This window comes from Chiloscyllium punctatum, chromosome 1 (genome assembly GCF_047496795.1).
Source record: "Chiloscyllium punctatum isolate Juve2018m chromosome 1, sChiPun1.3, whole genome shotgun sequence".
Taxonomy (NCBI): Eukaryota; Metazoa; Chordata; class Chondrichthyes; order Orectolobiformes; family Hemiscylliidae; genus Chiloscyllium; species Chiloscyllium punctatum.
In genome coordinates this window covers 49,793,485-49,816,041 of record NC_092739.1, presented here as the reverse complement: position 1 = coordinate 49,816,041, position 22,557 = coordinate 49,793,485, and the positions used below count along the sequence as shown (strand labels likewise).

Here is a 22,557-nt window from a genome sequence, read left to right as displayed (position 1 = left end):
AATTACGAATAAGATTCAGCTCATAGTTTTGGCCTCCACAATTTAGAGGGGTTATACTTGGAAGAAGATCTGAGAAGGTTCACTAGATAAACTCCTGGGATGTTTGGGTTCTTTTCTGAGAAGTTGAACAAGTTGGACTTCAATGAATTACAGGTATGTGATCCTATTGGCCTATTTAAGCTCCTGAGGTTACTTCACATTGTCAGATGCTGAGAAGATCTTTCCTATCACATGGGAGTCTATGGGAGATGATTTCAGAATTAGAATTTGTCTATTGAAGACTGAGATGAGGAGGAATATCGCTGAGGGTTGTGAATCAGTTGCTTCTTCTCCACAGAGACTTGTAGAGGCTGGGTTATTGAATATATTTAAGGCAGAGACTGGTTTTTGGAGCTAAAGCTAGTGGTATGTATTTTTGATTATCCAGAGACCAGAAGATTTCAGACTTAAATGTTAATAGGGCCAAGGGTTTTGGGAATAGGAAAGACTAGATCCAAGATCAGATCATTCGTAATCTTATTGATTGGTAGAGTGAGCATGAGGATAGTGTGGCCTTTTTTATATTATTTCCTGGTTTATGAATGGTAGTAGAAATGTGAGTGGAGAAGTTAACTGCTATGCATTTTCCTGCAAAAATGATGTATAATTCAGTTACACAATCATCACTCATTTAAACGTAATTTTCTTAATGAGATGAAAGTGAGAGACCATAAATGGGAGTCACTAATAAATACCGTAAGTAATTCAGAAGAACCTGTTTTTAAACAAGAGGATGGTTCAAATGTAGAACTTCCTACCAAAGGAGTTCAGACAAAAAGTATAGAAATGTATAAGGGGAACCTAGATAAATACGTGACAAAGAAGGTAATAGAATGCGATGCAAATCGTTAGATGGAGAAGGGTAGGAGGAAGCTCAGGTGAAATATAAGTGCAGTGCAGACTAATTGAGCTGAATAGTCTTTTTTTGTACAGTTCCTTCTTTGTAATTCTACGTAATTGCTTTTACTTTTCCACAGATAAAAGTGGGAGGCATAATGAATTCCGTTGAAGCTGCTCAGTACCTAATCAACAACAATGGTACCGACATTGTAAAGCAGGTAATACTCTCATGGACATCTATAAAATGTATGTTCTGCATAGCAAATCAGCCAATTGCTTAATATTCTTATTTACTTAATACACTCCAATACAACAATGACTACAATTCAAGAGTACCTCACTGGCTGTAAAGCACTTTGGGGCACCTTAAAGCTATGAAAGACACACAAGATGGTGCTTTGAGGATTCCTCTTGAGGGCTACTTTTTTGATTTTCAGGAGCTACGTTTTAGTTTTCAGGGATACTTTATACAGTCACTAAATCCCCTAATAGATGAAAAAATTACATAGTAACATTACTGTATTTGTGTTGACATATGGAGCATTTGGATTCACAGAGAAACAGAATTCAAAGTATACTGTTAATATCCTCAATAATTATCTGCCTACAGTAAACTTAAAGCCACAACACAGAAAAAGTATTAATTCCACAGACACAATGGTATTTTAATTGGCCCATAAAACAAGCATAAATTGTCAACAAAGTTTTTTTTCAAATTAACTGATTCACACTTGCACACACAAAACGCCATCACTTGAAGCACACCTTTCATATTTTTTCAGGCACACATTCACAGGGTTGGAATATTTTAACTAGCCAGCTATTAACTTTCTTACTGCATCTCATATCTCAATCTCAGATCTAAATTTAACAATTGATAGTGTTCATTGCAAAGACTTCCATTTCATTTTCTCCACATAGTAGCTCCTTATTAAGATGCTTTAGGGACAAAGATTGTGGAGCTGGAAAAGCACAGCCGGTCATGCAACATCCAAGGCCCAAAAGGATCCTTCTACATCCAACAGAGATTTTTCTGCACTTCCACACGCATCATCTACTGTGTCCATTGCTCCCGATGTGGTTTCCTCTACGTTGTGTGAAACCGGACGCCAACTTGCGAACATTTCAGAGAACATCTCTGGGACACATGCACTAAACAACCCCACCAGGAGAATCGACGTTTTGAGCATAAGCCCTCCATCAGGAATGAGGCTTGTGGCCCAAAGGGGCTGAGAGATAAATGGGAGGGGGTGGGACCCCAGAGAAGGTAGCTGGGAATGCGATAAGTAGATGAAGGTGGGGGTGAAGGCAATAGGTCAGAGAGGAGGGTGGAGCAGATAAGTGAGAAGGAAGATGGAGAGGTAGGACAGTTCAAGAGGGCGGTGCCGGGTTGGAAGGTTGAATCTGGGATAAAGTGGGGGGGGAGGGGAAATGAGGAAACTGGTGGAATCTCCATTGATCCTGTGTGGTTGAAGAGTCCCAAGGCTGAAGATGAGGCGTTCTTCCTGCAGGTGTTGGTGGTTAGGGTTTGACGGTGGAGGAGGCCGGGGACTTGCATATCCTTGGCTGAGTGGAAGGGGAACTTTCCATTTGGCCACAGAGTGGTGGGGTTGTTTAATGCACTGTGTTCCAGAGATGTTCTCTGAAATATTCCGCAGGTTGGCGTCCGGTTTCCACAATGTAGAGGAGACCACATCGGGAGCAACGGACGTAGTAAATGATGTGTGTGGAAGTGCAGAAAAATCTCTGTTGGATATAGAAGGATCCTTTCAGGCCTTGGATGGAGGCAAGGGGGGAAGTGTGGGCGCAGGTTTTGCCCTTCTTGCAGTAGCAAAGGAAGGTACCGGAAGTGGAGGGTGGTTTGGTGGAGTACATTGACTTATCAAGGGAGTCACGGAGGGAATGGTCTCTCAGGAATGCAGATAGGGGTGGGGAGGGAAATATATCTCTGGTGGTGGGGTCTGTTTGTAGGTGACAGAAATGGCAGAGGATGATACTTCCACTTCCAACAGACCAAAGGGATAGCCATGGTAAAAACAATGACTGCAGATGCCTGTCCACACGTATGGGCCCCAGCTATGCCTGTCCACACGTATGGGCCCCAGCTATGCCTGTCTCTTTGTTGGCTACGTAGAGCAGTTGATCTTCCGTAATTACACCGGCACCACTCCCCACCTCTTCCTCCGCTACATTGATGACTGCATTGGCGCCACCTCGTGCTCCCGCGAGGAGATTGAGCAGTTCATCAACTTCACCAACACATTCCACCCTGACCTTAAATTTACCTGGACCATCTCTGATATCTCTCTCCCTTCCTGGACCTCTCCATCTCCATTAATGATGACTGACTTGACACTGACATTTTTTACAAACCCACCGACTCCCACAGCTACCTGGATTACACCTCTTCCCACCCTACCTCTTGCAAAAATGCCATCCCGTATTCCCAATTCCTCCGCCTCCGCCGGATCTGCTCCCAGGAGGACCAGTTCCACCACAGAACACACCAGATGGCCTCCTTCTTTGAAGACCACAATTTCCCTTCCCACGTGGTTAAAGATGCTCTCCAACACATCTCGTCTCCATCCCGCACCTCCACCCTCCGACCCCACCCCTCCAAGCATAACAAGGAAGAACGCCCCTGGTGCTCACCTTCCACCCTACCAACCTTTGCATAAACCAAATCATCCGCCGACATTTCTGCCACCTCCAAACAGACCCCACCACCAGGGATATATTTCCCTCCCCACCCCTTTCCGCCTTCCACAAAGACTGTTCCCTCCGTGACTACCTGGTCAGGTCCACGCCCCCCTATAACCCACCGTCCAATCCTGGCACTTTCCCCTGCCACCGCAGGAATTGTAAAACCTGTGCCCACACCTCCTCCCTCACCTCTATCCAAGGCCCTAAAAGAGCCTTCCACATCCATCAAAGTTTTACTTGCACATCACTAATATCAGTTATTGTATCCGTTGCTCCCGATGCGGTCTCCTCTACATGGGGGAGACTGGGCACCTCCTAGCAGAGCATTTTAGGGAACATCTCCGGGACACCCGCACCAATCAACCACACCACCCCGTGGCCCAACATTTCAACTCCCCCTCCCACTCTGCCGAGGACATGGAGGTCCTGGGCCTCCTTCACCGCCACTCCCTTACCACCAGACGCCTGGAGGAAGAACGCCTCATCTTCCGCCTCGGAACACTTCAACCCCAGGGCATCAATGTGGACTTCAACAGTTTCCTCATTTCCCCTTCCCCCACCTCACCCTAGTTCTAAACTTCCAGCTCAGCACTGTCCCCATGACTTGTCCGGACTTGTCCTACCTGCCTATCTCCTTTTCCACCTATCCACTCCATCCTCTCCTCCCTGACCTATCACCTTCATCCACTCACCCATTGTACTCTATGCTACTTTCTCCCCACCCCCACCCTCTGCTAGCTTATCTCTCCACGCTTCAGGCTCACTGCCTTTATTCCTGATGAAGGGCTTTTGCCCGAAACGTTGATTTCTAAGCTACTTGGATGCTGCCTGAACTGCTGTGCTCTTCCAGCACCACTAATCCAAAGGGATAGCCATGCCTGCCGCTTTGTTGGGTACATGGAACAGTCCATATTGCATCATTCCCCACCTCTTCCTCCGTTACCTTGATGATTGTATTGGCACCACTTTGAGCTCCCATGAGGAGGTTGAACTTTTCATCAACTTCACAAACACCGTCCACCCCAACCTCAAGTTCATCTGCACCATCTTGGTCTCTCTCCCCTTCCTGAACCTGTCCATCTCCATTTCTGATGACCGACTCAACACAGACATCTACAACAAACCCACCAACTCCAACAGCTACCTGCACTACACCTCCTCCCACCTTGCATCCTGTAAAAGTGCTAACCCGTATTCCCAATTCCTCCACCTCCCCCCTCACCTCCATCTGCTCCCAGAGGACCAATTCCACCAGAGAACATCCCAACTGACCTCCTTCTTCAAAGATCGCAATGTCCCCTCCCACGTAGTCATCAATGCCCTCCTGCACATTTCCTCCACATCCTGCACCTCTGCCCTTGAATCCCACCCCTCCAATCGCAACAAGGACAAAACCCCTCTGGTCCTCACCTTCCACCCCAACAAACTCCGGATACATCACATCATCCTCTGCCATTTCCACCACCTATAAACAGACATCACCACCAAAGATACATTTCTCTTCCCACCCCTATCTGCAATCTGAAGAGACCATTTTCTCCGCGACTCCCTTATTAGGTCCACACCCTCCACCAACCCACCCTCCATTCCCAACACCTTCCCCGCCACAACAGGAAGTGCAAAAACTGAGCCCACACCTCCCCCCTCACCTCCATCCAAGGCCCCAAAGGATACTTCCACACACATCATCTACTGTGTCCGTTGTTTCCTCTACATCGAGGGGACAGAACGCTAACTTGCCGACCATTTCAGAGAACGTCTCTGGGAGACACTCACTGAACAACCCCACTGGCCTGTGACCTAACACTTTAACTCCCCCTCCCACTCCTCCAAGGACATGCAAACCCTGGGCCACCTTCACCGCCAAACCCTAACCACCCAATCCCTGGAGGAAGAACAACTCATCTTCCTCCTTGAGACTGTCTAACCACATGGGATCAATGTCGATTTCACCAGTCCCCTCATTTCCCCTCCCCCTCACCTTATCCCAGATCCAACCTTCCAACTCGGCACTGCCCTCTTGAACTGTCCTACCTCTCCATCTTCCTTCTCACCTATCTGCTCCACCCTCCTCTCCAACCTATCACCACCACACCGTACTTCCATCCACCTATCGCATTCCCAGCTACCTTCCCCGCAGTCCCATCCCTCCTCCCATTTATCTCCCCTTGGGCCACAAACCTCATTCCTGATGGACGGTTTATGCTTGAAACGTCAATTCTCCTGCACCTCAGATGCTGCATGACCAACTGTGCTTTTCCAGCTCCACACTCTTCAACTCTGATCTCCAGCATCTGCAGTCCTCACCTTCTGCTTAAGATGCTTTTGGGTTAGGGTTAATCATTCATTTACATCTAATTAATTACCTGGTTGTCTTAGTTAGCTTCATTTCCTTTGTTAACAAATTTGAAACTGCTTACTTTTTTTGCAGCATCTCTCTTTTTCTGCTCTTGCTGCCTCACTGTCCTTCCCACCCTTATTGCATACCTCTTTCTCTCACCCACAGTGCAGCCTCTCAATTTTCCCCACTTACCTTGCAGTCTCCCCATCTCCCCCTAATCATCTTGCACCTATTATCTCCAACCACTCCACCTCTACAGCCTCCTTTCAATTACCTTGTTTCTTCCTCTTATGGATTCCTGTTTCTCTCAGATTGTTTAAAGCCCCCCTGGTTCCCTTGCACCCCCCCCCCCCCTCCTTCCCAGCCACTTCTCTGCCACCTTTACCTTCTCCTGACCCGCTTGCAATTTATCTCTAACTCACCTACTTGGAAGCTCTCTTGTTTCTCCCAAGCATCCTTATAGGGCTCCTGTCTCCTTACAGCCCTCTGCAGCTCCCCCCTCTGTTTCCAGCCCTCTTCAGGCCTCAATTTCCCTATTCCCACATTGCAGCCCTCTATTTTGCACTAGTCCCCTGTATCTTCATGTTGCCTTTCTGCTCCTTACCCACTCATCTGTCCCCTGTTTGTGTCCCCTCCCATCCATCCCGTCATTTCTCCCCACCTCATTGTGGCCTTCATGTGTTGCATCAATGGTATTTAGGAGCTGGAGGGTTCAGTGGATACACAGTGACTGGTGACAGCAAATGTTAACTGCTCATAGTTGACGAGATTCATCAGCTAAGTGTTGACTACCTTGAGGCTAAATTACTGCAACGCATCATGGAAGGGAGTGTTTCAGGAGGCATTCACAGCCCTTAGATTAATCACATCAAATTTGATGCATGGTCAACAGCAAGAGGGTGTGACTGCAAATGAGGTAGGAATCCAGACTTTAGCTTGGAGGAGTCTGTCAAGACCTTTGGAAGATGTAACTGGAGAATTGCTAATCAGGTACAGGGAACTGCCAGAACAGAGAAAGTGGTGGAGGCTGGTACAATTACAACATTTAAAAAGCAGCTGGATGGGTATATGAATAGGAAGGTTTTAGAGGAATATGGGCCAAGTGCTGACAGATGGGACTCTAAGAATCTAATACTTTGCATCAGTCTTCACAGTAGGTGATACTTTAAACATCCCAAACATACCACTAAAGCAAGGTACCAATGGGAGGAAAGATCATGTAACATTGTCCATCACAAGGAACAAAATATTTGACAAACTGAAGGGACTAAATGCAGACAAATTGCGAAGATCTGATGGCCTGCATTCAAGGGTTTAAAGGAAGAGGCTGCAGAGATAATGGAGACATTGGTCAAAATATTCTAGAACACATTGGATTCTGGAGCTATATTTACCTCCTTGAAAACGCAATGTGTTGACCTCAAACACGTTTAGTGGGAAAGAATTCTACAGACTCACCACTCTCTGGGTGATGAAATTCCTTTGATCTCAGTCCCAAAAGGTTTACCCTTCATCCTTAAACTATGACCCCTGATTCTGTAGTCGCCTGTCATTGGGAATATCCTGACATCTAACATGTCTAGTCGTGTTAGAATTATATAGATTTCTAGTTGAAAGTTTGGGAGAGGAAGAAAAGGACAACCAACTCCCATTCCTAGACGTGATGGTACAGAGAACACCGAATGGAGAATTCACCACAAAGGTTTACACACACAGACCACACACACAGACCAAGTCCTAAACTATGAACGCAACCACCCCAAAACACACAAACGAAGTTGCATCAGGACACTATTCAAAAGGGCCACAACACACTGCAGCACACCAGAACTACAAAAAGAGGAGGAGGAACACCTATACAAGGTATTCGCCAAAAACGGATACCCTCGCAATTTCATCAACAGATGCCTAAGGGAGAGACAACGGAACGAGGACATGCCGCAACCCAAAGGACTAGCCACACTACCATACATCAGGAGCATTTCTGAACTGACAGCCAGACTACTGCGACCACTAGGACTCATAACAGCACACAAACCAACAGCCACGCTCAGACAACAACTCACCAGAACGAAGGACCCGATACCCAGCATAAGCAAAACTAATGTAGTGTACAAAATCCCATGCAAGGACTGCACAAAACACTACATCAGGCAAACAGGAAGACAGTTAACGATCCGTATACACGAACACCAACTAGCCTCGAAGCAACACGATCAGCTATCCTTAGTAGCCACACACACAGACGACAAGCAACATGAATTCGACTGGGACAACGCTACCATTATAGGGCAAGCCAAACAGAGAACAGCCAGGGAATTCCTAGAGGCATGGCACTCATCCACAGACTCTATCAACAAACACATCAATCTGGACCCAATATACTGGCCACTACAGCGGACAGCTGGAACTGACAACTGGAAGCGGCAGAGACAGGCCACTATAAATGCCGGAGGAAACAGCACAGAAGCGCTTCACAGGAGGCTCCCAAGCACTGAGGATGTCACCTAGACAGGGGACGAAACGTTTGCAAGACAAATTCCCAGCTCGGCGAACAGAACCACAACAGATTTCTAGTGGTCCCCTCATTGTTCTAAACTCCAGTTAATACAAATCTAGCTGACTCAATAACTCCTCATACATCAGTTCTGCCATGCCAGGAATCATTTTGCCAAACCTTTGCTGCACTCCCTGTATAGCAAGAACATCCTTCCACAAATAAGGAGACCAAAATTGCACACATTATTCCAGGTGTGGCCTCACTGGTTCCTGTATAACTGCAACAAGACATCCTTGCTCCTGTATTCAAATCCTCTTCCAATGAAGACTAATGTCCAGTTTGCCTCCTGTTGCACCTGCAGGCTTGCTTTCAGTGATTGGAGCATGGGGATATCCAGGTATCAATGAATATTTTCCTCTCACAATTTTCAGCCATTCAAATAATAATCTGTCTTCCGACTTTTGCTACCAAAGTGGATAACCTCACATTTATCTACATACAGTGCATCTACCATGCATTTTCCCACTTACTCAGCCTGAACAAATCACACTGCAATTATATCTATATCCTCCTCGCAGTGTACTCTTACACCCAACTTTGTGTCATGTGCAAATTTTGCGATATGACATTTAGTTCCCTCATCTCTGTATCATTAACATACACTGTGAATAGCTGGGGTCCTAGTACTGATCCCTGTAGTATCCTACTAGTCACACACCACCATTCAGAAAAAGATTCATTTATTTCTCTTTGTTTCCTGTCTCGGAGCCAATTTTTTATCCATCTCAATACAATACCCTCGATTCCACAAACATAAATTTTATAGATTAGTCTCCTAAATGGGACTTCGTCAAAAGCTTCTGAAAGTGTAAATAAACAACATCCACAGATTCCCCAATCAACTGTATTAGTTATATCCTCAAAGAGTTCCAGTAGATATTTCAGCATTATTTTCCATTCGTAAATTCATGGTGACTCTGTTTAATTCTGCTGTTATTTTCTAAGTGATCTGATATAAAATCCTTGGTTTCTGAGCATTTCTCCAAAAACTAGTACTTCCAAATAAACCTGGTGTTGTGTGATTTTTAACTTTTGTCCACCCCAGTCCAGCACTGGAACTCCACCATCTTCCTCATTACTGATATCCAACTCACTGATCTATAATCCTTGTTTTCTCTCTGCCTTCCTTTTTAAAAGGAGAGTTGCATTAGCTGTGGACCAAAGAATCTTGGAAGATGGCCACCGATGCATTGACTACATCTAGGGCCACTTCCTTAAGTAGTCTGGGCTGTAGCTTATCAGGTCCTTCAAGCCCATCAATTTCTCCAACGTAATTTGTGTACTAATACAGGTTGGGTTCGACTCCCCGCTCTTGCCCAAGTCTTGTGTTCCCCATTATTTCTAGTACATTTCCATGTCCACCTTTACGAAGATAGAGACAAAGTATGAATTTAACTCATCGGCTTCTCATTGTTCTTCATTTTAAATTCCCCTATCCCTACAAGGGGTGGATAGGGCAGATGCAGGTAAGATGTTTCCATGGTTGGGTAGTCAAAACCCAGGGGAATCAATTTTAAGATAAAGTGGAAGTTGTTTAGGACCGAGATGAGGGAAATTTATTTTACTCAGAGGGTTGTGAGTCTTTGGAATTCTCTATCCAAGATGGCTGTGGAAGTTTAGTCTTCAACTTATGTTAAGTAGATTACCAATATAATAAATGATTATGGGGATTCTTTGGCTAAGTTGCATTAAAGTGTTTGATCATTTTTGATCATTATAAATGGCAAACATACTTGAAGGGCAGAATGACCTGCACCTATTCCTATATTTCTAATTTAGTTCAAGAGCTTTTCAAAGGATTGCTAAGTTAAGGAAATCAGTTAACTTAGTTTAAGAGTTGCAAACTCTGAAAACTTTCAGAACAGGAGTGTGTTAGAACTCTGCTCATTACTTACAGTTGAAAAAGTCTAAGAGCTCGATGCCAGTGATCAAGGAAAAGGCTTCACAACTCGCAGAACCAGAACTAAGAAGAACAATTAGGTCAAATTGACAGATTTAATAGGGAAGGGAACTCTCTACGATTTTAATCAACTGTAAAATGGTGGTGTTATTGAGTAGGTGGGATTTTGTTTTGCTGCATGTTTTGAAATCTGTTGAACTATCATAGATAGTTTGGTTTTATTTAGTTTACTTTTATTTCTTTTGTGGATTAAACTCCTATTTTGTTAAAACCAAATCTGCAGCCTTCTGTGCTTATGTTTTAGTATAAGAGCAGCATGTTAAATTAAGAAACAAACAAAATATAACTTAGTCTGGGATCTGACTTGACCAGTGGTAACATCATTGGGATCATAACAGTCTATATAAATGCAAATTTTCCTGGTGACGTTTTATAAAATGCATTTGTTTCCTAGGAAATGTATAATTATTGCGACACTGTGGTTGGCTACATTACTGAATATTTAGAATGGATCAAGGATGCTGTGAGTATTGTTATGCTTATGTTACATTCATGGAAAATTTGCCTTTTTTCAGAAAGATTGGATTTATGTTTACTAGCTTCTCATAAGTTATCAGTTTAGTGTGATGATAACTGGCTAGCACTAAGTTACATGAGGTAGCCTATTTCAAAATACTGAAGTGGTTTTGTATGACAAGGACCAGAGGAAGATTGGCCAGAACTATTTTGTAAATGTATTTATTCACAATGAGTTTATTTCTTTTCACCAATTTTACTTTTTTTTGTCTTTATCTCTTGTTTCTATCATTTTATTAACAACCTGCAACTTTTATTATTCTTTACCTATTCCATCATCTTTTTATTATTATTTCCATTGTGGCTGATGCTTTCATATGTTTTCATTAAGCCTGTTTGTGGGAAACATTTGTGGTGCAGACTGTGGGATTGGAGTAGAAAATGGATGCAATAGGAAAAGAGGTATAATGTTCAATGTTTTGATCAACAATACTGTAAAATCAAGAATGTCCTGGTACTCCTGCTTGCACATGAGAGACGTTGTTTTAAGAAGTTCTATATGGTTAAAAAATTCTCTTTTGTTGGTAGCCTCAGAGTCATCACTGAGGTATCCTGAGTGGAGCAGGCGAGACGTCTGCTGTTGATCCTGTTGGGAATAACTATGTAAAAACCACTGTGAAACTGTGAAATTAATATATTGATCATACTAGAGTTCCATTTGCAGGTACACAAGGCAGATCCTAGGTATAATTTGTATAATTTCCTAGGTTTACTAGTTTTTCCTCAGCCCTGGCTTCTGATGAGAATTCTGTATAGAGTAAGCCTATCTCTCCTTGCATTCATCGGAATCAAATTTCCATCAGACCATAGCACACTTACTGACATAATTCTGTTTTATGCAAAAATTGTCACTCATCCTGAGGATGCATTGATATTGCTGTTCAAAATTGGCCCTGATTGTGTCTGTTTTACAATAGAAAAATGGGCACAAATTCTTTCAATATTAAATCACGCCATAGTCTTGTTTCCCTAGCTATGGTATTCTGGAACAGCTAAAACACTGATATCTACAGACAACATGGAAAATTGTCCCATATATGTCCTGTCTTTAAAAGGAGGACAAATCTAATTTGCATAATTGCTGCCCCAACAGTTTACTCTCAATGACTTGCAGAAGTGATGAAAGAGGATGTCAGCTGCTATCAAGCGGCACTTGCTGAACAATAACAAACTCACTGTCATTCAGATGTGTTCCACCACAGCCACTTAGATCCTGACCTTATTTGCCTTGATCCAAACATGGATACAAAAGCTAAGCTCCAGAGGTGAGGTGCAAGTGACTGCCCTTGACATCAAAGCAGCATTTGACTGAGTATGGCATCATGGAGTTCTAGCAAAGTTTAAGTCAGCTGAGATCTGGGGAAACTCTCCACAGGTTGGAGCTATAACTCACACAAAGGAAGAGCTGTGATAGTTGAAAGTCAATTGTCTCAGTCTTTGGAAGTTACTTCAGAAATTCCTCAGGCTTAACTCCTAGGCTTAACTGTCTTCAATTGCTTCATCAATAAATTTCTTCTTCATCCTAAATTCAGAAGTATGCATGTCCACATTCAATGATGGTTGAATACTTTTCAGCATCGTTGGCAATGACTCAGATATTAAAGCAGCCCATGGCTCCATCTGGGCAACATTCATAAGTGATAAGTAACACTAAAGCTAGATACATGCCAAACAATCACTGGTTTTCAACAAGATAGAATCTAACCATCTCCCCTTGACATTCAAAGTAATACCATTGCTTGATCTCACATTAACAACACCATGGGGTTCGCCAATAAACAGAAACTGAAGTGGACGAGCCATATTAATACTGCAGCTACAAGAAAGGACCAAAGGCTGGCAATTCTGTGTAACTCACATTCTAATTTTTTAAAGCTTGTTCTCATGCTACATTGCATAGGTGTGATGGAATGTTCTCTAGTTCTTTGGTTATCTGAATGAATACAGCACCAACATCACTAAAGAATACCAACACTACCTCAGACAGAATCAAGTGAGGTGAAGGCTCCAAGTCAGGCAGTCAGCATCACCCAGAGTAGCTGGTGAAGTGAGGACCCAGAAGCACACAGACCAGTGGTGGACCTTCTGGCTGTAGGAGGAATTGGACCTGCATGGGAACCCATCCTGGAACTGTGAATAAAGAGGGGCTGAGCCTCATGGCTTTTCTCTTCTTTTTGGAGGATAAGAGGAGTTGGATTTGAATAGGAGTATATTATGGGGCTTTGAATAAAGTGAACCATGGCTCAGAGTCTTTCTGAGATCTTCTGGGATTGAGAGGAGTTGAAGACCATGGGATCCCTGACCTGAACTGCTTGGCTGAGTTTGGAAAAAGTGTGGGAGTGCAATCACGAGAAAGTGAGAGTCAATTGGTCATTGAGCAACTACTCTTAGGACTATGTTTCAACCCCAAAAATTTAGAAAAATTTATATTTCTAAACCAGCATAGAGAAAGAAAGAACTTATAGGCACATGAACAAAAGCCATTTGTCAGTAAAGATTAATCATTTCTACTAATTTACATACTGGATTAGTGGTGCTGGAAGAGCACAGCAGTTCAGGCAGCATCCAACGAGCAGCGAAATCAACGTTTCAGACAAAAGCCCTTCATCAAAGGGCTTTTGTCCGAAACGTTGATTTCGCTGCTCGTTGGATGCTGCCTGAACTGCTGTGCTCTTCCAGCACCACTAATCCAGTATTTGATTTTCAGCATCTGCAGTCATTGTTTTTACCTCTACTAATTTACAGTTCAGTGTTAGCAATACAAGAAACTTAGTTATTATTTTCTACTTAACTTAAATTTTGGTTAAGAGAAATTTAATTTAATATCCTGCACGTTGCACTGCCTGCAGTAACGTAGGAAGCCATAGATCCTCCTGGCAGACTGGATGAGCGCAATTGTAACAAGTGCCACCAGTTTGATTAGCTTGAACACAGGGTTTTGGAGGTTGAGCATTGGCTGGAGACAAAGCACTGCATCTGCAAGGCTGAAAATTATGAAGAGGACACATTTTTAGATGTGGTCACCCCACAGTATTAGAAAGTGAAGTGAGAGAAGGAATGGGTGACCATTAGTCAGAAGAAGGATTGCAGACAGTTAGTCAGGAAGCCCAGAGTGCATTTTACTCAATAACAGTTTTGACACATTGGAAGTGCAGCCAGAGACCAGATCCACAAATGGGGAGAAAAAAGAGAAGAACGTAGGAACAACAGTAGGCCATTCAGCCTCTGCCCCCATTCTGCCCTTCAGTGAGATCATGGCTAATATGTAGCTTAACTCCATTTAATTGCCTTTTGCCCTTACCTCTTACATTTTTGTTAAGCAAAGGAATTATCTATCGCAGAAGGTGGTATGTGCATGGAATGAACTGCCAGAGGAAGTGGTTGAGGCTAGTACAATTGTAACATTTAAAAGGCATCTGGATGGGTATATGAATAGGAAGGGTTTTGAGGGATATGGGCCAGGTGATGGCAAGTGGGACTAGATTAGGTTGGGATATCTGGTCGGCATGGATGTGTTGAACCAAAGGGTCTGTTTCTGTGCTGTACATCTCTATGACTTTATGACTATGACTCAGATTTAAAATTAACAACTGATCTAACATCCACTGCCATTTGTTGGAAGAGATTTTGAAACATCAAGGAGGAGGTGTTAGCAATTCTGGAAAGTGTGAAAATAGATAAGTCCTCTGGGCTGGATGGAACATATCCTAGGATTCTCTGGGAAGCCAGAGAGGAGATTGCAGAGCCTTTAGCTTTGATCTTTATGTCATAATTGTCAACAGGAATAGTGCCAGAAGCATGGAGGATTGCAAATGTTGTCCCCTTGTTCAAGAAGGGGAATTGAGACAAAATTATAGAACAGTGACCCTGACTTCTGTTGTGGGTGAAGTGTTGGAAAAGGTTATAAGAGATAGCATTTATAATCATCTAGAGAGGAATATGTTGATTAAGGTTGGTCAACATGGTTTTGTGAAGAGTAGGTCATGCCTCACAAACCTTATTGAGTTCTTTGAGAAGGTGACCAAACCGGTGGATGAGGGAAAAGGAGTTGATGTAGTGTACAGAGAAATCTTGATTGTCCGAATACCGATTATCCGAATACCAATTATCCAAAACTCCTATGGAGATCTCAAGGTCCTGATGGAAACATTACATCAAAGAGGTGTTTCTAGCAGTGATCACGTCTTTTGTTTATAGTGATTAAACAAACACTGTCTTCAAATGACTGACCTCCTGGCCTCTCTCTCGCCCCACACTTTTCCTGCAGTTCTACAGAGTGGTGTACCCTAAATCCCCCCCTTTCCCAGCTAATATCTCCAATATTGTCCTGTACAGGGCAACGGTGGAACCTGTCAAAAAATTGCAGTAAAAGTTGTATGTGTGTGGCTGTGTCTGTGTGTGTGCTATTTGGAGACTTACCCCACAAAGGCAGCAGCAGCATTCTTGTTGGTGTATAGTCCGGCTGCCCTGGAGGGGGGGCAGTCTTGTACAGAGTTGGGGGCGGGCGGGGGCGTGGTGTTGGATGAGGTTTGGGGGGGGCGGTGTTGGACGGAGTTGGGGCGGTGTTGGACGGAGTTGGGGCGATGTTGGATGGGGTTGGGCAGCGGGTGGGGGATGATGTTGGACACGGTTGGGGGTGGGCAGGGGCAGTGTTGGACAAGGTTTGAAGGGCGATGTTAGATGGGGTTAGGGGGTGGGAGGGGGGCGGTGTTGGATGAGGTTGAAGGGCGGGCGGGGGCAGTATTGGACGGAGTTGGGGGCGGTGTTGGATGGGGTTGGACGGCGGGCGGGGAATGGTGTTGGACAGGGTTGGGGTGGGCAGGGGATGATGTTGGATGGGGTTGTGGGGGTGGGCGGGGCAGTGTTGGACGGGGTTGCAGGTGGGCAGGGTTGGTGTTGGACGGGTTGGGGGTGGGCAGGGAGCGGTGATGGACAGGGTTGGGGATCAGGTGGGGTGGTATTGGACGGGGTTTGGGTGTGGGAGGGGGCCGGTGTTGGACGGGGTTGGGGTGCGGGCAGGGGGTGGTATTGGATGGGGTTGGGGGTGGGCTGGGACACTATTAGATGGGGTTGAGGGTGGGCAGGGAGCGGTGATGAACGGGGTTGTGGGGCGGGCAGGGGTGGTGTTGAATGGGGTTGTGGTGGGCGGGGGGGCAGTGTTGGACGGGGTTGCGGGTGGGCAGGGGCGGTGTTGGACGAGGTTTGGAGGGTAATGTTGGATTGGGTTAGGGGGTGGGCGGGGGCGGTGTTGGACAGGGTTGGGGGCGGGTGGGGGGAGATGTTGGTCAGGATTGGGAGGCGGGCGGGGATCGTATTGGTCAGGGTTGGGGGCAGGCGGGGACGGTGTTGGAGGAGTTGGGGGTGGGGGCAGTGTTGGAGGGGTTGGGGGCAGGGGTGGTGTTGGACGGAGTGGAGGCAGTGTTGGAGGGGTTGGGGGTGGTGTTGGACTGTGAGGGGCAGCAGGCGGGGCAGTGTTGGACGGGGTTGGGGAGCAGACAGGGGGCGGTATTGGACGAGGTTTGGGGGCTCGGGCAGGGGGCAGTGTTGAGCGGAATTGGGGGGAGCAGTGCTGGACGAGTTTGGGGGGTCGGGCAGGGGCAGTGTTGGACGGAGTTGGGGGGAGCGGTGTTGGATGAGGTTGGGGTGTCAGGTGGGGGCAGTGTTGGATGGAGTTGGGGGAGCGGTGTTGCATGAGGTTGGGTGGTCAGGCGGGGGCAGTGTTGGACGGAGTTGGGGGGAGCAGTGTTGGACGAGTTTGGGGAGTTGGGCGGGCGGCATTGTTGGACGGAGTTGGGGGGAGCAGTGTTGAACGAGTTTGGGGGTTCAGGCAGGGCAGTGTTGGATGGAGTTGGGGGAGCGGTGTTGGATGAGGTTGGGGGGAGTCAGGCGGGGGGCAGTGTTGGACGGAGTTGGGAGTGGTGTTGGACAAGGTTGGGGGTTTGGGCGGGGGCAGTGTTGGACGGGGTTTGGAGGGCGTTGTTAGACGGGGTTGGGGGCAGTGTTGGAAGGAGTTGGGTGCGGGCGGGGGGGCAGTGTTGGAGGGGGTTGGGGGGGTCGGGCGGGTGGTGTTGTTGGACGGGGCTGGGGCAGGCAAGGGGTGTTATTGCATGGGGTTTGGAGGGCGGAGTTGGAAGAGGTTGGGGTGGCGGGCTGGGGCGGTGTTGGATGGAGTTGGGGTTGGGCGGGGTGCAGTGTTGGATGAGGTTTGGAGGGCGGTGTTGCACGAGGTTTGGAGGACAGGGTTGGGGGGATGGAGGACAGGGTTGGATGGGATTGGGGATGGGCGCGGGCATGGTGTTGGACGGGGTTGGTGGGCACGGGTCGCGGTGCTGGGCTGCGGGCGGGGGCTGTGTTGGTCGAGGTTGGCGGGTGAGGGGGGGTGCGATGCTGGGTTGGGGGGGTGGGCACGGGGTCGTGTTGGCCGGGGGCGGGGGCTCGCGCACTATGTGCTGCTACAGTCTCCTGAAAGGGGAGCAGACTTTAAAAACTCCGAGGCCCAGAGGAAAGGCATTTAATTTAGTAACTAAATAATCGATTATCCGAATGAAATAGTGCCCGCCCATCATTTGGATAATTGAGGTTCCTCTGTATATGGATTTCAGGAAGGGGTTTGATAAGGTTTCTCACGGTAGACTATTGCAGAAAATATGGAGGCATGGGATTGAGGATGATTTAACAGTTGTCGGTAAAGTATTGGAAAAGATTATAAGAGATGGGATTTATATTCACCTAGAGAGGAATAAGTTGATTAGGGATAGTCAACATGGTTTTGTGAAGGGTAGGTCGTGCCTCACAAATCTCATTGAGTCCTTTGAGAAGGTGGCCAAACAGGTGGATAAGCGTAAAGCAGTTGGTGTGGTCTATATAGATTTCAGTAAAGCGTTTGATAAGGTTCCCAATGGTAGACTATTACACAAAATAGAGAGGCATGAGATTGAGGGTGATTTAGCAGTTTGGATCAGAAATTGGCTAGCTGAAAGAAGACAGAGGGTGATGGTTGATGGGAGGTGTTCATCCTGGAGTTCAGTTACTAGTGGTGTACTGCAAGAATCTGTTTTGGGTCCACTGCTGTTTGTCATTTTGAAAATGACCTAAATGAGGGTGTAGAAGGATGGGTTAGTAAATTTGCAGATGACACTAAGGTCAGTGGAGTTGTGGTTAGTGTTAAAGGATGTTGCAGGTTACAGAGGGACATAGATAAGCTGCAGAGCTGGACTGAGAGGTGGCAAATGGAGTTTAATGTGAAAAGGTGTGAGCTGATTCACTTTGGAGAGCAAAACAGCAATAAAGAGTAGAGAGCTAATGGTAAGATTCTTGGTAGTGTAGATGAGCAGAGAAATCTCTGTGTCCATGTACATAGATCCTTCAAAGTTGCCATCCAAGGTTGATTGGGTTGTTGAGATGGTATATAATGTGTTAGCTTTTATTGATAGAGGAATAGGGTTTTGGATGCACAAGGTCATGTTGCAGCTGGACAAAATTCTGCTGCAGCCGCACTGGAAGTATTACATACAGTTCTGGTCACCACATTACAGGAAGGATATGAAAGCTTTAGAATTGATTCAGAAGTGATTTACTAGGATGTTATCTGGTTTGGAGGGAAGGTCGTATGAGGAAAGGGCTGAGGGACTTGAGGCTGTTTTCATTAGAGAGAAGAGGGTTGGGAGGTGATTTAATTGAGACATATAATTAGAGGGTTAATAGGGTGGACAATGAGAGCCTTTTTCCTCAGATGGTGATGGCTAGCATGAGGGGACATAGCTTTAGATTGAGGGGTGATAGATATAGGACAGATGTCAGAGGTAGTTTCTTTACTCAGTGAGTAGTAGGGGCATAGAACGTCCTGCCAGTAACAGTAGTAGACTCAGCAACTTTAAGGGCATTTAAATGGTCATTGGATAGACATGTGGATGAAAATGGAATAGGGTAGGAGAGATGAGCTTGTGATTAGTTCCACAGGTTGACACAGCATCAATGTTCTATGTTCTATCACTCTATGTGTGTAGATGTGCTTCCTAACGTATTACCTGATCAATCTGACCCTAAGTTCAAATATAGAACATAGAACATTACAGCCAGCGCAGTACAGGCCCTTCAGCCCTCGATGTTGCGGCAACCTGTGAAACCAATCTGAAGCCCATCTAATTTACACTATTCCATTTTTGCCCATATGTCTATCCCATGACCATTTAAATGCCCTTAAAGTTGTTGAGTCTACTACTGTTGCTGGCAGTGCTTTCCATGCCCCTACTACTCTGAGTAAATAAACTATCTCTGACATCTGTCCTACATCTATCACCCCTCAATTTAAAGCTATGTCCCCTCGTGCTAGCCATCAATATCCGAGGAAAAAGGCTCTCTCGCTGTCCACCCTCTCTAACCCTCTGATCGTTTTTTTGTCTCAATTAAGTGACCTCTTAGCCTTCTTCTCTCTAACAAAAACAGCCTCAAGTCCCTCAGCCTTTCCTTGTAAGATTTTCCCTCCATACCAGGCAACATCCTAGTAAATCTCCTCTTTACCCTTTCCAAAGCTTCCACATCCTTCTTCTAACGCGGTCACCAGAACTATATACAATACTCCAAGTGCGGTCGCACCAGAGATTTGTACAGCTGAACCGTGACCTCATCATTCCAAAACTCAATCCCTATACTCAAAAAAGCTCACACACTGTATGCCGCCTTAACAACCCTATCAACCTGGGTGGCAACTTTCAGGGATCTGTGTACATGGACACCGAGATCTCTCTGCTTATCCATACTACCAAGATTCTTACCACTAGCCCAGTACTCTTTACTTCTGTTGCTCCTTCCAAAGTGAATCACCACAGACTTTTCTGTATTAAACTCCATTTGCCACCTCTCTGCCCGGCTCTGCAGCTTATCTATGTCCCTCTTTAGCCTGCAACATCCTTTGGCTCTACCACAACTCCACCAACCTTAGTATCATTCGCAAATTTACGAACCCATCCTTCTATGTCCTTAGCCAGGTCATTCATAAAAATGACAAACAGCAGTGGACCCAATACAGATCCTTGTGGTACACCACTAGTAACTGAACTCCAGGATGAACATTTCCCATCAACCACCACCCTCTCTTTCAGCTCGCCAATTTCTGATCCAAACCGCTAAATCACCGTCAATCATGTGCCTCTGTATTTTGTGCGATAGCCTACTGTGGGGTACCTTACTGAAATCCATATACATCATGTCAACCGCTTTACCCTCATCCACCTGTTTGGTCACCTTCTCAAAGAACTCAATAAGGTTTGTGAGGCACGACCTACTTTTCACAAAACTGTGTTGACTATCCCTAATCAACGTATTCCTTTCTAGACGATTATAAATGCTATCTCTTATAATCTTTTTCAACACTTTACCCACAACTGAAGTGAGACTCACTGTTCTATAAATAGTCTCTACTCCCCTTCTTGAACAAGGGAACAACATTTGCTCTCCTCCAAACTTCTGGCACTATTGCTGTAGACAATAACGACATAAAGATCAAAGCCAAAGACTCGGCAATCTCCTCCCTGGCTTCCCAGAGAATCCTAGGATAAATCTGATCAGACCCAGGGGCTTAGCAATTCTGGAAAGTGTGAAAATACATAACACCTCCTCCTTGTGAATGTCAATCTCATCTATTCTAGTGGCCTGTATCTCAGTATTCTCCTCGGCAACATTGTCTTTTTCTAATATGAATACTGACAAAAAATATTCATTAGTGCTCCCCCTATCTCCCCTGACTCCTTGGCCCTAATCTTACTCGAGTCGTTCTTTCACTCGTGATATACATATAGAAAGCCTTAGGGTTTTCCTTGATCCTATCCGTCAATAACTTCTCATGTCCCCTCCTGGCAGTAGCTGGTCCTTGAATAAGCAGCACATTTCAATTGTGCCCATCCTCTGCAGCTTCTTTCCCCATCCAATGCATCCTAAAACTTGCCTAATCGCATCGTAGTTGCCTTTCCCCCAGCTATAACTGTTGCCCTGCGGTATATGCCTATCCCTTTCCATCGCAAAAGTAAACATAACCGAATTGTTAGTCACTGTCACCAAAGTGCTCACCTACCTCCAAATCTAACACCTGGCTGGGTTCATTGCACAGTACCAAATTTAATGTGGCTTTGCCCCTTGTTGGCCTGTCGACATAACTTTGTCAGGAAACCATCCTGCACACATTGGACAAAAACCGACCCATCTAAAGTATTTGAATTATAGTATTCCCAGTCAATATTTGAATAGTTAAAGTCCCCCATAATAACTCCTCTATCACTCTCGCTCTTATCAAAAATCATCTTTTCTATTCTTTCCTGGACATATCTGGAACTATTCAGAGGCCTATAGAAAACTCCCCACAGGGTGACCTCTCCTTTTCTGTTTCTAGCCTCAACTCATACTACCTCAGTAGACAAGTCCTCAAATATCCTTTCTGCTACTGTAATACTGTCCTTGACTAACAGTGCCACACCTGTCCCTCTTTTACCATCCTCTCTGTTCTTACTGAAACATCTAAATCCTGGAATCTGCAACAACCATTCCTGTCCCTGCTGTACCCATGTCTCTGAAGTGGTCACATTAAAATCCCAGGTATCAACCCATGCTGCAACTTAACCCACTTTATTGCAGATTCTCCTGGCTTTGAAGTAGACACACTTCAAACCAACTTCTTGCTTGCTGGTGCCCTCTTGCGATCTTGAAACCTTATTTCTGACCTAACTACTCTCAACCTCCTGTATATTAGAACTACAATTTAGGTTCCCATCCCCTGCTAAATTAGTTTAAACCCACCTGAAAAGCATTAGCAAATTTCCCCCCCAGGATATTGGTATCCCTCTGGTTCAGGTGAAGACCATCCCACCTACCACTGAAAGAGCCCCAATTACCCAGGTATCTGAAATGCTCCCTCCTGCACCATCCCTGCAGCTACATGTACAGCTCTGCTCTCTCCCTGTTCCTTGCTTCACTAGTACATGGCACAGGTAACAAACCAGAGATAGGAACTCTGTTCTAGCTCTAAGCTTCCACTCGAACTCCCTGAATTTCCGCCTTAAATCCCATCTCTCTTCCTACCTATGTCATGGGTGCCTATGTGGACCACCACTTAGGGCTGCTCCCCAAGTTTTAGCCTAAGTCTTATCTACTGTGTCCTTTCCAGTTACTATGTTGAAGACTTTTATCAGATTTTGGTTACCCTTCTAAATTCTACAGGAACCAGACTTAATGTGTAGAATCTCTCGTAATAAGCTAACCCCTGAAGTTCAGGAATTATTCTGGTAAGCCTGTGTTTAGAGCTCCTGCAGCTGCAGATGTGACTTCAGGATTGAGTGTTTCCCCATTGAGGCTAGAGCCAAGGATGTCACTGAATTGCTGTTGGGGATTCTGAATGGGGAGGGCAAATTGTCAGAGGATGTGGTTCACATTAATACCAATAACGCAGGTAGAAAGAAGAATGAGGTCTTTCAACAAGAATTTAGGGAACTAGATAGCAGATTGAGAAACAGGAATTCAAAGCGTCTAATCTCTGAATTATTCCTAATGCATATGCTAAGAAGTTATGAGTGGATTGAGGAGATGAATGCATGGCTGAGGAAATGCTAC

The 22,557-nt window shown here is 45.4% G+C and overlaps 1 protein-coding gene across 13 annotated transcripts in view; it reads left to right on the top strand.

Annotated features, from left to right (window-relative positions):
• LOC140463132 (prominin-1-A-like) overlaps nucleotides 1–22,557 on the top strand; it is a 277,560-nt gene that overhangs the window by 221,132 nt on the left and 33,871 nt on the right. For all 13 annotated transcript variants that reach the window (XR_011954618.1, XR_011954626.1, XR_011954624.1 and 10 more), the window contains 2 exons: nucleotides 1,017–1,097; nucleotides 10,838–10,906. Coding sequence is in view for 4 of the 13 variants with exons in the window: in XM_072557201.1 (XP_072413302.1) it covers nucleotides 1,017–1,097; nucleotides 10,838–10,906 (150 nt within the window). In the remaining 9 variants the exon portion in view is untranslated. The remainder of the gene's footprint in view (nucleotides 1–1,016; nucleotides 1,098–10,837; nucleotides 10,907–22,557) is intronic.